This window comes from Apis dorsata, unplaced genomic scaffold, assembly GCF_000469605.1.
Source record: "Apis dorsata unplaced genomic scaffold, Apis dorsata 1.3 scaffold_74, whole genome shotgun sequence".
NCBI classification, from domain to species: domain Eukaryota; kingdom Metazoa; phylum Arthropoda; class Insecta; order Hymenoptera; family Apidae; genus Apis; species Apis dorsata.
This window is the reverse complement of record NW_006263372.1, coordinates 3,452,714-3,468,328: the sequence shown is the minus strand read 5'-3', so window position 1 is coordinate 3,468,328 and position 15,615 is coordinate 3,452,714. Positions and strand designations below refer to the sequence as shown.

The following is a 15,615-nucleotide window of genomic DNA, read 5'->3' as shown; positions in this document are numbered from 1 at the left end:
TTTTTTTTTATTAAATTATTTTAATACAAATTTAATAAATTTTTATTAAATTTAAATAATTACATTATAATTGTATCTTAATTTTACTAACAAGTAAAAATGCACAGAAAATATATATATATCCTATATCGATCATCACAGACTTATATTATTACATAAAACGTATTTAACACATTAATTTTTACAATTCAAGAAATATTATAAATTATTAATAGAACAAAAAATAACAAACGAAGTTGTAAACGAAAATGTAAAAAAAATATTCATTATCTAGATATTGGACACGGTTCTGATGCGTACTGTTTGAACTTTTCATGAATACTTCTCAAATGGTCTCGACAACAATTTCTGGTATCCGCTAATATACTAAGTAAAGAATTCCTTGAATTGCTATTTAAAGCTTCGTTGAAACGTTCCAAAAGTGCACGATCTATTTGCGATACTCCATCCAAATCTATAGCCATTTCTTGTACTTGTTTGACATTTTCGATTAACGATTCCAACGAGGATTCCTTCTTCGATTGTCTAAAAATCGATTTTTTTATTTATCGACTAACTGTTTTATCAACTAAGAAAAGTTTCCTTCTCTCTGAAGGTAACATTTTAAAAGTATATTAAAAAATATATTTATTCGAAAAAAACTAAGAAAAATAATTTCAAAAAATAATAATATGTATTTTATAAAAAATTACGATTATTATTATTAAAAGAAAATTAATAATTACTTACAGAAACTTTTGTTCACGTTCGATAATCTCAAAACATATTTCGAATAGCGCCAAACACTCAAGATTGTCTCTGAGATCATATTGTTCCAAAAACTTTTTAAAAATTTCTCTTCCACGTGGATGATTCAACGTTTTATTTATATTATCTGTAATCTGATCTAATTCATCAATACTAAGACCAGAAGTACACTTCCCGATGCAACCGATTGTTCGTTTCGATAAAGAAGTCTGCATATTTTGTTCCACAGATGTACCTACTTTTTCGTTAGAAATGATTAAACATGTTTTTTTTACGATTGATCCATATGTAGTTCGGAATAATTGAAATATTCATTATATAATTTATATATATAATAGTTCAAATTATCTTTATATGCTTGTGAATATGAAAAATATTTTATATTAAACTTTCTAAAATATATAATTAAATTGAGAATGTGATTTATAAAAAATAAAAATAAAATTGTTAATAAAATATAACAATTCTTTTAATATACAAATTATGTGAATGTTTCCAATTCGTAATTAGATAATTTATTAATTAATTGTATTATAATAATAATTGTATTAATTTGATTCAATACTATAAATAACATAATAAACAAAATTGTACATTTTGCCGAAGACATAACGATAAACCACAAATCTATATTCTTATCTAAACTGACGTCATATATAGCTATCATATATTAAATATATTAAGAAATTTTTAAAGAAGACTAGAAAGAAAATTGAAAATAATAGACTATAACTACGTATTATTTTTAACTAATTTATATTTTTACAATAAATAATTGTAATTCATAAATAATATCGGTTTGAACAATTTTATAGTTTCAATTCGGTCAACCGTTACAAATTTTTGAATGTTTATTATCATATATATTTAGTACTTATATAACGATATTAGGAAATTAATTATTAGTTTAATTTTCACTTCTCGAAAACCACGTGAACATAATAGTTACATATAGATATATAAACTTGGTCGAGAATAATATTGCTTAGGAGATTCAAACAGAAAAGTATTGATCGCAATTTCAACGAAACCGGATTTACAGTGGCTGATTGTCTTAATCGCAAGGATTACTTGTTTCAAAGAATAAAATAGAAAACGAATAAAGTTTTAACCGATATTCATAAGCTATGAATTATAACCTTTCATAACCAAATTTTTCATTTCTTTTTTGAAACACTTTTTACTAATTGTATAAACACTTTATACTAATTGTATTTCATTTATTTGTAAACTAACATTTCTTAAAAGTTAATATATCACAGATACTTCACTCTCAAGCAATTAAAAACTTGAATTTACAAAATTAAAATAATTATTACCTAATTTTATTAAATTCGTATTTTGTATATTATAACTACGCACAACACTTAGAAACAACAATGATTCACATTATACGTACATATTATTTCTGATAACGAATAACGAACAAAAATCTACCTTACTTCTACAATGCCACGGCATAGACTGACGTAACGTATACTTACATGTACCGAAAATATACATATAGCTAAAACAAAACTATATAAATATATCTAGCAAAAAAATATACTTAAAATATTACAAAAATAATATTTATTAAAAAATTTTTATATTTATATCTTCTTTTTCAACAAAAATATCTAATTTATTTTTTTTTATTCGGCAATAAATCTACATTTATGATTACATTTTATATAATTTGTTTATTAAGATACAAATGATTATGTTTGAAAAAGTATATTACGAAAATTTACGAAAAATTCCAATGTTACTGACGTGTAATTGAATTTGCCTAACATACTAGAAATCGCCTTTGTTATTCAAAGCATCATCTCTGAAACAACTGTTTATTCTGAATGCAGAATACATACTTGGCGAAACGACAATAAATGATACACAAAGACTTACAACTCTATAAAAATTATTTTAACTAGTCTTTTATTCTAGTCTTTTATTTTAATGTCTATATTAATTAATATTTTTATTCAATAAATGATTGAATTATTTAATTTTAATTCATATCAATTTTAATTCATATCAATTTAATGATTCATTGATTAATGAAATAAATATATCTTAAATATATATTAATATAAGTAATATTTATTTTTATTTATTTTAATTATTTGTTTATGCATTATAATATAATTTAAAATTACCGCGAAAAAATGCGCGGGAAAAAATATATTTTTTCCCGCGTATTTTTATATACCATAAAAACCGTTACAATAATAATATATAATCTTATGTTCTTATTGGATATAACGACAAGTAATATAACTGATGGTTAATGTCGATTAGTAATGTGATAATGGAATAATATCCATATATGACCAATCCTTTTTATATTCCAAAAGTCAACAATTCAACAAAATTATACATTTTTCTCACAACATCATGTACAATATCGTAAAAAAAAACACTTTCTATTTCAAAGAGTGCAATTGATAAATACGTTGCATGTCACGTATTATTTGGACATAATTATTAGAATTATTTAGAATTGTTATTAAAATTTTCTTTGTTTAATATGTATTGGCTAATTATGTGCACAACAATTTTGTCAGTTGATCTAATACAAAGATCTAATTAAAACGTAGCTTGAATAAGATTAACTTTAAAATTTTAATATTATATCTAATATAATAATTAAAATATTTGTAGAGATTTTAAAATATATACATTATGGATTCTGAATTTCCTGATCCTGATGAAGAATTTGATTTAATTCATGAGAATGAATATGAAGTTTTAAAAGAAATTGAAGGTATAACCTTTTTATGATTCTTTATAAACTTGTGTAAATGATTAAAAAATTTTTTATTAAATTAATATATTGTTTTAATAATTGTTTTATTATTTTATAATTTTGTTTTATTATTTTATAATTTATAATAAATTTTTTGTTATTTGTTGTTTGTTATTGATATTTTATAATTAACTCGCGAAATAAATTATAAATTTGAATTACAAATTTGAATTATTTTTTTTTAGAATTTGAAAAAAAAAACAATGTAAAAATTGAAAATTTGGAAAAAAAACAAAAAGAAAAAAATAAATTAAATACATCTATACCTAATGTATATAAAGAATTGAATATTCCTATCTCTAGCAAATATAATGAAGTAGCAATTGCTAGCACTAGTAAAGCTATTGAATATAATGATAATTTTGATATAGATACTACAAAAAAAAGAAATTATGATGAATTATTTGGTGATATTTCAGATATGTTAGATATAAATAATTTTGGTATGATTTTTTTATATTTATAATATGCAATATTTATATTTACATTTTAAAATATGCAAAATAATAAATAATATTATTTAACTTATAGTTGATATTCAGGAACCAAAAGATAAAAAACCACGATGGGATCAACCTCAAGAAGTTATTAAAGCAGTATTAGATGCTAGACAAAAATTCAATGAATATAATAGAGGAGTTTCTGTTAATAGAAAACATGTTGAAAAGTATGTTAAGAAAAAATATGCTAAACTTTATATTTAAAAGCAATAAATAATTTATATTAATAGTTTACTGATTTTATTTAGCAAAAGAGAATCAATATCATTAAGAGTCCCACGTTGGAATTTTGTGGCTGTAACTAGACCATGTGATGCACAACGTATATATATAAGAGTTAAAAGTAATGAACAATGTGAGATAAAAAGAAATGTACATTCAATTTCTAATTTATTATCAGTGCCATTTAGCCAAATTAAAGCTGAAGCTGAAGAAATTGTAAGATTTAAAGATATATATTATATAATTTTTAAATTAATTATTATGTTTTTAATAAATATTTTAAGAATTTAAAGTCTTATTGCAGATGGTACAGAATGCTATGCGTGCCAGTCATGAAATTTCTTACCTTCCTAATACAAACATTGCTCAAGATGATGAATTATGGGTTGATAAATATAGACCTAGATCTTATATAGAATTACTTTCAGATGAAAGTGTGAATAGAGACTTATTACATTGGCTAAAACTTTGGGATAAAATAGTATTCAACAGAAATTATATTCAGAAAAGAAAGAAATTAAATTCTACACTTAATCGTTTTAGAAATAAAAAGTTTGTAGATGAAAAAGTTTTTAAGGAAGTAGATAATAAAGGTTTTCCAATTCAAAGAATTGTACTACTTAGTGGACCACCTGGGTTAGGTAAAACTACATTAGCACATTTAGCAGCTAAACATGCTGGTTATAATGTAATAGAAATTAATGCAAGTGATGAAAGAAGTCCAGATACATTTAGGTAATAAAATAAATAAATAGGTAATAAAATAAGTATATAAATAAAATTGATATCTTTAACTAAAATAAGATATTATACAATTATGTATTGTTAAATATAGACAAATTCTCCTTGCATCAACACAAATGAAAGCAGTAATGGGAAATGATCCTCGACCAAATTGTTTAGTTTTAGATGAAATTGATGGGGCACCAGCTGCATCTATTGATCTTCTTCTTAAATTCATACAAGGTAAATTAATTCCAAAAGGCAAAAAAGATAAAACGAATACTGATAAATCTTCAAATATTTGTCATCGTCCTGTAATATGCATATGTAATGAACCATATACTCCTTCTTTAAGGTAAATATTTTATTTAACTCAGTTATATGATTTATTTATATGTAAAAAAAAAATCGTGAACATAAATATATTGAATTTATTTTATAGAGCTCTTAGGACTGTTGCACTTATTATATCAGTACCAGAAGTAAGTTCTACAAGACTGGCAGACAGATTAATGGAAATATCACAAAAGGAAAATTTGAAAGTAAATCCTGATGCACTTTTGACTTTAGTGGAAATATCTGGTTGTGATATCAGATCATGTTTGGGAGCACTTCAGTATATGGGTGGTATTCATTCAAAAGATAATCTATCTTTTGCATTAAAGGATAGTAGAAAAGGATTGTTTGATTCATGGAAACAAATATTGACAATACCTATGAATAGAAGTGGAATACTTTCCATTTCAGAAAGAATTCGACTTGTATTAAACATTGTACAAAACGGTATTAAATGATATTCAATATTTATATATATAAAACTTAAAATTATATTAATAATATTTATTTTTTGTTATAGGAGAATTAGAAAAATTAGCTCAAGGTATATTTCATAATTATCCAGAAATTTGTAATAATAAATTATATTATATAGCACTATGTTTACAATGGTTTCAATTTTTTGATGAAATTTTATCTCTTGTTGCAAATCTTCAGGTTTGGTCTGTTATGCCTTACCTAAATTACGCGTTTGTTACATGGCATTTATATTTTGCTAAATCAAGAAATGCTAAATTATTTTATCCTTCTATTTTATATGAAGTAAGAATTATGTGAAAATAGAAAACAGAAATATGAAATAATTTAAAATTATAAATTTAATAAAAAAATTTCTTTCTTACAGATGAATCAGAAACATGCCAGAAATATTGGAATTTTATCTACTGTTCAAAGAAGTAGTGGTCGTAACAGTATAATTTTAACAATCGATATAGCTCCTTTTTTTCCGGACTTGTTATCTTCACGATTGCGAACAGTTTCCGGACATTTACATTCAATGAAAGAAAAAGAAGACATTAATCGCATAGTTAATATTTTAATTAATTTTGGTCTTACATTTACTCAAGAAAAAAAACTTGATGGAACTTATGACTATAAATTAGATCCGTAAGAAAATAATATTTGTTAAAATTAAATAAAATTTTAAATAAAATTTATATATATATTAATTCTTTCAGTAATATATTTGAAATAAGTATTTTTCCGGATTGTAAATATCATCGAACACTTACATATCCAGTAAAACAAATACTTGTTCAAGAATTAGAAGCCGAACGATTACGACGAGCAGCAAATGCAATAAAAAATGTTACACAAAATAAAAATGAGAATGCTGTAAAAGAAAATACAACAACAAATGAAGATTCAAGGGAAGATCTCGTTGCTAAAACACGTAATAATATAATTAGCATAGAATCTAAAGAAATTCAAACAAAAGAAATCGTAAGTATAATATTTTTTATATTTTTATTTTTTTCTATTCTTTTTTAATATGACTATCAAAAATAATAAAAATTGCAGAAATATAAAGATTTTTTTGGAAGAGTTATTACAGTAAATCAAGATAAACAAAATAAATATGATAAAGAAACTATTAGTTCGCAAACTTTTCTATCAAAAAATGATGTATGGTTTAAATATAAAGAAGGTTTTAGCAATGCCGTTCGTCGCAAAGTTATAATGGAAGATTTACTTTAAATATGCTAATATATTTTCATATAATGAAATTCTATGATTTTGAAATATTTTTAATATTTATATTATAATTTATTTATAAATAAACTTTTTTATTACATTTTTATAAATTAAAAAATCATAATTTGACCTCAGATTTTAAAAAATTAATTTACAAATAAAATATATATGAAAATATATAAAATCATAAATTAGATATAAAAAATATTTCCATAAATTAGATATAAAAAATATATTTAGTAATTTCGTCACAGAAAAGATATAAGAATTTTCTTTCACTATTTTATTTATATTTGCTTTTGGCGTATAATCATAGACGAAGTACGAGATATTAATCGAATACATATAAAATACTTCGTTTATGTTATAATTTATATTCAATTCATAATTTTAAGTTTTTATAGTATTACTTTTTTAACTATTAATAGTGAAAAAAACTTTTAAAAATTTGTTTGATAAAGGAAATTTAAAATGAAATATTTAAATTTTTTTCTAAATACAATTTTATTATTATTATTATGGCTATTAGCATAAAACCGATGTAAACTTAGAATTATATTTCTAACATCATATAAATATAATATATTTAAAATATATCATATTTTATATATATTATATCATACAATATAAAATATATATATAACACATAATAATATAATTATATATTAATTATATATTTAATATATAAATAGAATATATAAAAATATAAAAATATATATAGGATAATATAATATATAAAAATATATATTAATATATCAACATATATTGAGATATATTTTTAAAGTTATAAAAAATCAAAAAGTTTAAAGAATAAATCATTTATGCAAATATAACTTTTTTTTTATTTTATAAACGCAGAATGAATGACGCAGATCATTATAAAAATAAGATTACAAAATATAATGTTTTACTTAAATGCACTATTGTGCAATACAACAATAATAATCTAATATGATTTAATTATTACAAAATTCGTATCGAGTCAGCAACTATTACAAACGCATTCACACATTTTTTCTTTCTTTTTTTTTTTTTTTCTTTTTTTTTTCTTTTTTTCATTTAGTAATTAATGGACTATCTTTCATACTTCGTTCGTTAAGAAATTATTATCAACTTATCAAAATATCAACTTACAAACACATTTTTTTTTCTTAATATCCAAATATTCGTTTTTTTGGACATAACAAGATTTAAATTTTTAATATGGCTGAATTTTTTATTCACAGCACAGTTATATATATTTTTCTTAACCCTTAACAAAAATATTTTCAAATTTAAATTTTCATTTTTTAAGATAAATTGGCACTTTTCTTTTAATTTCTATTTTATTTTTATATGTATACTATATTCAAATTTAAACAAAATTGAAATAATCGATGAAACATCATATAATCATATAATAAATAATAAATTTTTATTTTTTTATAAGTTTTTAAAAAAAATTAAAAATAAAAATACAAAAAAAAATATTTACGAATATAAGTTCTATTAATAATTTATAATTAAATATAGTGAAAATAACAGAAATCATTATATTTAGAACTTATTTTTTTCGTTAAGGGTTGAGATTTTTTTCTTGTTGTAAATAAAGAAACAGAGAGCTAAATTCATATCTTATTAATCCCGGTCTCCAATATACAAGAGAAATTTGGAGAAATTTTATATCTCGGGAATATAAAACATTGTGTAAAATCATTTTACTTTTTAACAGTTTTTACACACAATATCATGTTACAATATATATGATACATATATTTCTGTCCGAACTATTTAGAACAATTTTTAGTTCTAATAATCTTCGCGTTCGCGGAAGAATATTCAGGCCTATGTGTAAGATCATAATTTCTATTGTAAAAATAAGAACAAAGAGAAAAATAAGAAATAAAGGAAATAACAACATGAAGAATATATACCTTTAAAAGATGTTTCAGACGTTTCGTTTATGTTTTTGAGTCGAACGAAGCTGTACATGAAAAATTATGTAGAATTATGGTGAATTCAAACTTTTGCCTGCCAATGCAGCTGCCTTAGAAAGTACTATTTGAATATCCGTTGAAGGAAAATTCTGAAATAAAAATTTGATTTTGTGACATCAAAAAATTTTTACTTACTTTTACTTACTTTTACTTACTTGTAAAAGTTTAACATTTGTAGCGAAATCACCAGCAAGTAATTGGTCCCTTAAGAGTCTGAAAAGTTTAATATAATTAAATTATAAATTATATTTATATATATTTAATATAATAAGCAATATTTACAAAATCATGGCACAACAAATATGTATCAAAAAGCTGAATCTGTTTTCATCAGCAAAAAGAGAATCCCAAATCCTCATAACATCAGGTAATGGAAATTCTTGTGATAAAAGAAGTGTTAACCATCTAGAAATATTTTTATTTATATAAATATTAATCTCTTTTTCATAAAAAAATAATATTAATTAACTTAATTTACCTAAAACTATAATATTGTGGACATAATTCTTGTTGATGTAAACGCATCCAAATTTCAGGGTCATTAGCTTTAACTTGAGCTGTAAGTTTACTCATCATCGAATTTATTCCAAATTCGGCTTCATCTAACGATTTTATGAAAAAATCACGAATTTCACTCATCAAATTCGTAAAGCAAAAAAAAGTATCTGCTTCTGCATGTTCTACAAAAAATATTTATATAATAAAATATTTATAAAATAATTAAAATTTAATATAAACATTCTAAAAATACATTTTTTTATAAAAAATATTTACCTCTCCATTTTTGATCTGGATCACAAGCAAATGCATGATAAATAGGACCAACAATTTCATTCATGCCTTGCACATAGCCCTGTCCTGGATTTAATTTAGCATAAAGAAAAAGTATTCTTTCTAAAACTTCCCAATGTGCTTCACCACCTTCTGCAAGTGGTGCATAATCTTCTGCAGCTTTTCTGATAGAAACTGCTATCTAAAGATAAACATAAAAAAATTGTTTGATTATACTAATCTAAGATAACAAGTTGAAATAGTTAAACGACGTTACCTGCTACTTTCCATCAGCATAAGAATGTAAAAATATAAGAATATTAGTAACATCCATTATTTATTATCAATTATAATTACCTTAGTAACACCAAGTCCCTTTCTTTCAACATTTGCACTTCTTAAAACTGTATGTTGTACTCTAGAATGTAAACGTTTTTGTCCACTAGCATTTACAATCTCTTCTCGAGGATAATCCGTACCTTGTTGAAAAAATGATATGTCTGGGCATAATCTCCTATAAATATAATTTATTTCAAATTCCTAAAAAAAGGAAATTATTATTGAATATAATAATAAATTTACCTAACATCTTTGTCTATTTGTAGAAGAACTTCATTATCCTTAAAATAGGTTTGCCATTTACTATCAGGATTTAAGTTTAAAGGATGATCATGAAGTGTAACATCTACACGTTCACCATCACTATTTGCTTCACCTGGAGTGACAATGAGATCCTCTGTAAATCATTTTTATTAATAATTAATTTTTTAGTTACATTCCTTAGAGTTCTGAATAAACTAAACTGTACCAATAAAGGTTTTATAAAGTGTTCTTTTACGTGTAAGTGTTTCTGACCAACTGAGTCTTGTTGAAGGTAAATAATTTAATAAAAGTTTCCAACATAAAGGTCTTAAACCTCCTTCATCTGGTATTCCTATAAATAATTATCATTTATCAAACAATCTTTATTAATTGATAATATTATTAATTGATAATAAGATATAATGTAAAATAAAAAGAAAAGAATAGAAATTTTAATTCTTATAATTTTATAATATTTAGAGTAACAGAAATTATATAGTTGATACAGCAAACAAAGAAAATTAATATATATATATGTATATATATGTATACATATATATACACACATATATATATATATATATATAAGATACATACCATGGAAGCATAGTCGTTTGAGACTGATGAGATCTATTTCTTCAGCATTCAAAATATCATCAAATTCATTTAATCTAAAGAAAGAAAAAAAAAGAAAATTTTTCAACTGAAAATTTTTAAATTAACTAATTCTTGTTATATTATTACCTTCTTCTCAAAATACTCATCGTGGATGATATACGGCACATGCAGTAGAACTTAACAAGAAATTCAGTACGTTCTTATCGGCTTTCAATAAGCATGTGGGCGTACAATGATATCCACTTCTCACATTATTGTCAGTGTTCTGCCAGATTGACAAGCGAACTAACAGCCATTTTACTCTTTTGCACGATCAACCGTTTGTTTACATTAAATAATAATTCAAGAGTCTTATATCAGGGTGTGGAGAAATCGTTCTTATCATTGCAATATGGCACTTTATTCTCATGACTATAAGCACGAGAACTATAGTTTCTGCATGTTAATTTGACTCTAACCTAACCTATTTATGTACAGCTGTTTTTCACAACAATTCGGATGAGAACAAATTTTTCTTTTGCTATTGATTTAATTTACATTTCGTGTCATTATATGACATAGAAAATAATAAAATGTGATATTAAATTATAAAAAATTTTATGAAGTCAAATTATTGTAGTTATAATTGAAAACTCATATACATATATAAATCCATAAATTGAAAAAAAAATTAGGAAAATATGAAATATAAAAATATTTAAAGGTATTAAAAAATAAACACAATATTGAATTTTTATTTTTAATTTTATATTTTCATGTTCATAATTATGATACTATATTTAAAATTTTGTATTATTAATTCTAATTACAGTTATAATTTTAAATAGAATATCATATCAAATATCAAATTAGTGGAATTATTTAAAAATATGATTATCTAATTACTTTGAAAATTAAGAATTAAGAAAAAAAAATTGTCTTTACAATTGAAAAAAAAGATAAAAGAAGTGAAAAGATAGATAAAGAATTTTTAAAGATTGAAAAGTTTGAAAGGAATTTCTAAGGATAAGAAAGACAGAAGACAGGCTAACATTGTTTATTACTTTTTGTATTCAAGGTATCTCGAATGAATTATTACAAGCAATAATATAATCAAAGGTAATGAATAAAAAGCGATGAAACTAAACATCAGACATTACATTTCATTCGTTATTGGTCACATTATTTCATTCTCGATTTTATTCGCATTTTTACGGTTCTTTTTTCTTTCTCTCTTTCTTTCTTTTACACACACACTTTCTCTCACATACACACATTTCTTTCTCTCTCTTTTTCTTTCTCTCCATTAATAATTTGTACTTCTCTATTGGCGCAATCCTTTGCCTCTCTAGTTTCTAAGAAACCGGTTGGATTGCTTCACCAACGTCGACAGATTTGCGAGGTTTTACTATACGTTATCTTTACGACGAGATAATAATATCCATGAAACGATGCAACTCGATTCATATGGATTACAGTCTTCGACATCATTCGATAAACAAATTTTATGGAATAAAAACAACAGAAAAAAAACAAGAATTACGATACTATTGTATCGTGAATTAATCGTAACAAAATTTCCTGTTTGAATAATTCAAAAAATTCAAATAGAAATGAATTATAATTTCGTGTTAAAATTATTTTTCTTATAATAATACATAGTAAGTATCTGGTATTACTTACAGTATACATATCTGATATTATTTATATATATATATATATTTTTTTTTTTTGCATACAAGGAAAAGATAAATCGAACAAAAAATAAATCGAGTCGCATCATTACATTATCAACGACAAATTTAATTGATTGTCGTTGATATTACCGCGCTCGATTCAATAAAATCTGGTTGATTAACAGTAAAATGAACATTTAGTCGTAATAATTCTCTCTTTTTTTTCTTTTTAACCTGTTAATGATTATACATCTAGTTAGTCTTTCTAAATGGTTATTTGGGAATATACAAAGAATGTAGAAAAAGAAGGAAAACTAAAACATTTCTCTTCCTATGAATTAAAATGCTTCGCTTTCATAAATCTAAACGTATTTCCTGTAATAGCTAGAATCGCACAATGACGATTTTAAGACGTATCTTCACAGGGAAGCGATAAAGTTCAATGCGTGGACATAACCAGTGCAGTTATATAAGAAGGATTCGAGATGAAGGGAAACGAGGATCGTTTTCCTGACTCTATTTCTTTTATCGAATTGTTGAATTTCTTCGTTTTTTCATATGTTATCTCAATTACATATTATCTCTTCTTAAAAAAAAAAAAAAAAAAATAGAAAAAAAAATATTAATACCAAGGAAAACAAAAAAAAAATAATAAAAAAAAAATTTTGTTTTTTTTTTTATTTTCAAAATTTTTAAATAAAAAAAAAAACAAAATTTTTTTTTTTTTTTCGAATTTTTGAATTTCTTCGTTTTTTCATATGTTATCTCAATTACATATTTTCTCTTCTTAAAAAAAAGAAAAAAAAATAGAAAAAAAAATATTAATACCAAGGAAAACAAAAAAAAAATAATAAAAAAAAAATTTTGTTTTTTTTTTTATTTTCAAAATTTTTAAATAAAAAAAAAAAAGCAGAGTTTTTTTTTTTTGATTTTTTTTTTGTGTTTCTTGGTTATAAAATTTTTTTTTCTATTTTTTTTTCTTTTTTTTAAGAAGAGATAATATGTAATTGAGATAACATTTGCAAAAAAGAAGAAATTAACCAATTCGAAAAAAAAAAAAAAAAAAATAGAAAAAAAAATATTAATACCAAGGAAAACAAAATAAAAATCATATAAATAAAATTCTGCTTTATATTTTATATTCGAAATTTTTAAATGAAATCAAAAAATTAAAAAAAATATTTTTGAATATTTTTCTACGTAAAATTTTGTAGTTAATTATTTTTTAATTAATTAAATTAGAAAATAGATTAAATAAATTAGAATTTAACAAAACACAAATTAATTAAAAATTAATATATTACTATTTTTAAAACTTTTAATTTAAATTGATTTATTGAAAACTTAAAGCAGATATTTCTGATAGTAGTGAGTCAAAAAATGAAGGGTCAAGCCTCGTGGCCCTTTAAATATGATAGGTAAAATATTATACAGACTTGATAGGCACGTCTTAAAATTGCCAATAGAATAGATGGATATCGCTCGGTTAATATTTCCGTACTTTTAATTGTAATGTAATCGTTACAATGTTCGTACAACAATAAAGCAATATGCAAATATTATGAAGACTTTTTTTCTCGAAGTTAACTGCTCGTGTGGCGCGTTCCGTGCATCGCGCAAGTGGAATTAATTACCATTAGGTATAACAATAAAACATTGCACTTTTTCACCTGTTTCCGTATATTTCTCTGTTTTCCTCTCATTTCGTATTTTTCACATATTTCGTTCATTTTTATCGCGATTCATATTCTTTTTTTTCGCACGTGTTCCACGATTCGAAAACGACACGAGGGAAACCGAAGTACAGATGATTCGACGATTTCTTCCATATCTTTTTATTTTTTCTTTTTTCATTTTATCTTTCTTCTTAATTCTTTTTATTGCTGATCGTCGCGGTGCAACGTTTCATCGCTGTTTATATAATAATATACGTTATTTAATGTAATAAATTATCTTTTATATAGTAGAATAATATATTATCCGACAAGATAATATATTATTTTCGAATAATTATTTTCTTGAAACGCGTGCTTGTAGCGTGTAAGGATCTGCATGTCTACAAACACGCGTCCTATAGTCAAGTCGTTTTTCTCGCGAGTTTATTTCCTATTTCTATTTCTTTTTTTTTTTCTTTTTCTTTTTTTTTTTTTTTTTTTTTCTTTTTTTTTTTTTTTACTTAACATTTTTTCTTCCTCTCTCGTTTTTTTTTTTTTTAACCCTATACTCTTCCCTCTACGCTTACACTAACAGAAATGTCTGGAACGTTTCTTAGCGGATCTTTGGAAATAACCGGACTTCGAATCCGTTGCATTTGCACGAAACATCCGGTCCAAGCTTCTTCTGACGTTTTTCTATTTGTCGATATAGTAACGAAATACAGCTTAACTCTATCGATCGACTCGAACGAACGGGAAATCGTCGGATGTGACTTGAGGATTCATCGCCGCCATCTTGTTCTCCACATTGCAGAAGTTTATTTTATGCCTTAATTGGCTAAATTTGTTTCAATTTCAATATTATCTCTCTATATTATCTTTTATTTTTTTATCTCTTTACCTATGACGTTAGATTCTCCTTTCATAATTCATTAATAATCAAACGAATTAATTAATTTAAACCTAAAAGAGTTAAGTCTATTTTCCATGGTTCGTTCGAATCGTTTCAGTGCAGTCGTGTGTTTCATTTATTATTTTTTTAAGTTTTATTTTTTCCTCCTTAATTAATTATTACGACGCGCGACGCTTAGAATATATCGTTTCCGTTTATTCTATCCCTTTTTCTTCCTTCTCTCCTTTCTTACTTTTCATACACATTTTTCACTCACAGAATGCACACGTATACATACACACGCTTTCACATTACATATGTATATCCTTCCATCCATTCTTTTCTCATATTTCTTTATTCATATTCATACCATGTATTCCTATCTATGTTCACGTTCGTTCTTCTATTATTTTTCTCTCATCTATTAAAAGAAGGAACGCGGATAACTTCTGGTT

The 15,615-nt window shown here is 23.6% G+C and overlaps 3 protein-coding genes across 5 annotated transcripts; 1 reads left to right on the top strand and 2 right to left on the bottom strand.

Moving 5' to 3' along the window:
- On the bottom strand, positions 1–1,908 carry LOC102673506. Its single transcript, XM_006610657.1, has 3 exons — positions 1,887–1,908; positions 730–982; positions 1–525 (listed from the first exon to the last, which is right to left on the bottom strand). Exons 1-3 carry the CDS (start codon positions 1,906–1,908, stop codon positions 267–269), a joined length of 534 nt encoding a protein of 177 aa, XP_006610720.1. The 3' UTR covers positions 1–266.
- Positions 1,909–3,267: 1,359 nt separating this feature from the next.
- On the top strand, positions 3,268–7,030 carry LOC102673977 (chromosome transmission fidelity protein 18 homolog). Its single transcript, XM_006610660.2, has 11 exons — positions 3,268–3,493; positions 3,721–3,978; positions 4,067–4,202; positions 4,284–4,473; positions 4,562–4,992; positions 5,093–5,335; positions 5,423–5,763; positions 5,837–6,078; positions 6,161–6,423; positions 6,495–6,759; positions 6,838–7,030. Exons 1-11 carry the CDS (start codon positions 3,412–3,414, stop codon positions 7,012–7,014), a joined length of 2,628 nt encoding a protein of 875 aa, XP_006610723.1. The 5' UTR covers positions 3,268–3,411; the 3' UTR covers positions 7,015–7,030.
- A 1,535-nt stretch (positions 7,031–8,565) lies between these two features.
- On the bottom strand, positions 8,566–11,431 carry LOC102674199 (TBC1 domain family member 13). Of its 3 annotated transcripts, XR_421036.2 has the most exons (12): positions 11,085–11,430; positions 10,938–11,011; positions 10,567–10,692; positions 10,341–10,494; positions 10,116–10,272; positions 10,036–10,038; positions 9,762–9,960; positions 9,466–9,667; positions 9,270–9,392; positions 9,143–9,200; positions 8,925–9,076; positions 8,566–8,835 (listed from the first exon to the last, which is right to left on the bottom strand). XR_421036.2 is itself a non-coding variant. In XM_006610662.2 (11 exons), the coding sequence occupies exons 1-11, from the start codon at positions 11,123–11,125 to the stop codon at positions 8,999–9,001; spliced, it is 1,215 nt and encodes a 404-aa protein (XP_006610725.1). In that variant the 5' UTR covers positions 11,126–11,431; the 3' UTR covers positions 8,922–8,998. The 3 variants fall into 3 exon arrangements, 1 of the variants encoding a protein (XP_006610725.1); XR_421037.2 differs by lacking the exon at positions 10,036–10,038 and having other exon boundaries at positions 11,085–11,427; XM_006610662.2 differs by lacking the exon at positions 8,566–8,835 and having other exon boundaries at positions 8,922–9,076; positions 11,085–11,431.
- Between the last annotated feature and the right edge of the window lie 4,184 nt (positions 11,432–15,615).

Coding starts and splice junctions, on each gene's coding strand:
- LOC102673506 (XM_006610657.1), bottom strand. CDS start 1,908: ATGAAAAATTTGGTTATGAAAG. Junction 983..1,886: donor GAAAAATTTGGTTATGAAAG/GTTATAATTCAT, acceptor ACGAAAAAGTAG/GTACATCTGTGGAACAAAAT. Junction 526..729: donor GAACGTGAACAAAAGTTTCT/GTAAGTAATTAT, acceptor ATCGATTTTTAG/ACAATCGAAGAAGGAATCCT.
- LOC102674199 (XM_006610662.2), bottom strand. CDS start 11,125: ATGTGCCGTATATCATCCACGATGAGTATTTTGAGAAGAAG. Junction 11,012..11,084: donor ATGAGTATTTTGAGAAGAAG/GTAATAATATAA, acceptor TTCTTTCTTTAG/ATTAAATGAATTTGATGATA. Junction 9,077..9,142: donor CAAATGTTAAACTTTTACAA/GTAAGTAAAAGT, acceptor TTTTTATTTCAG/AATTTTCCTTCAACGGATAT.
- LOC102673977 (XM_006610660.2), top strand. CDS start 3,412: ATGGATTCTGAATTTCCTGATCCTGATGAAGAATTTGATTTAATTCAT. Junction 5,336..5,422: donor CCATATACTCCTTCTTTAAG/GTAAATATTTTA, acceptor TTTATTTTATAG/AGCTCTTAGGACTGTTGCAC. Junction 6,079..6,160: donor ATCCTTCTATTTTATATGAA/GTAAGAATTATG, acceptor TCTTTCTTACAG/ATGAATCAGAAACATGCCAG.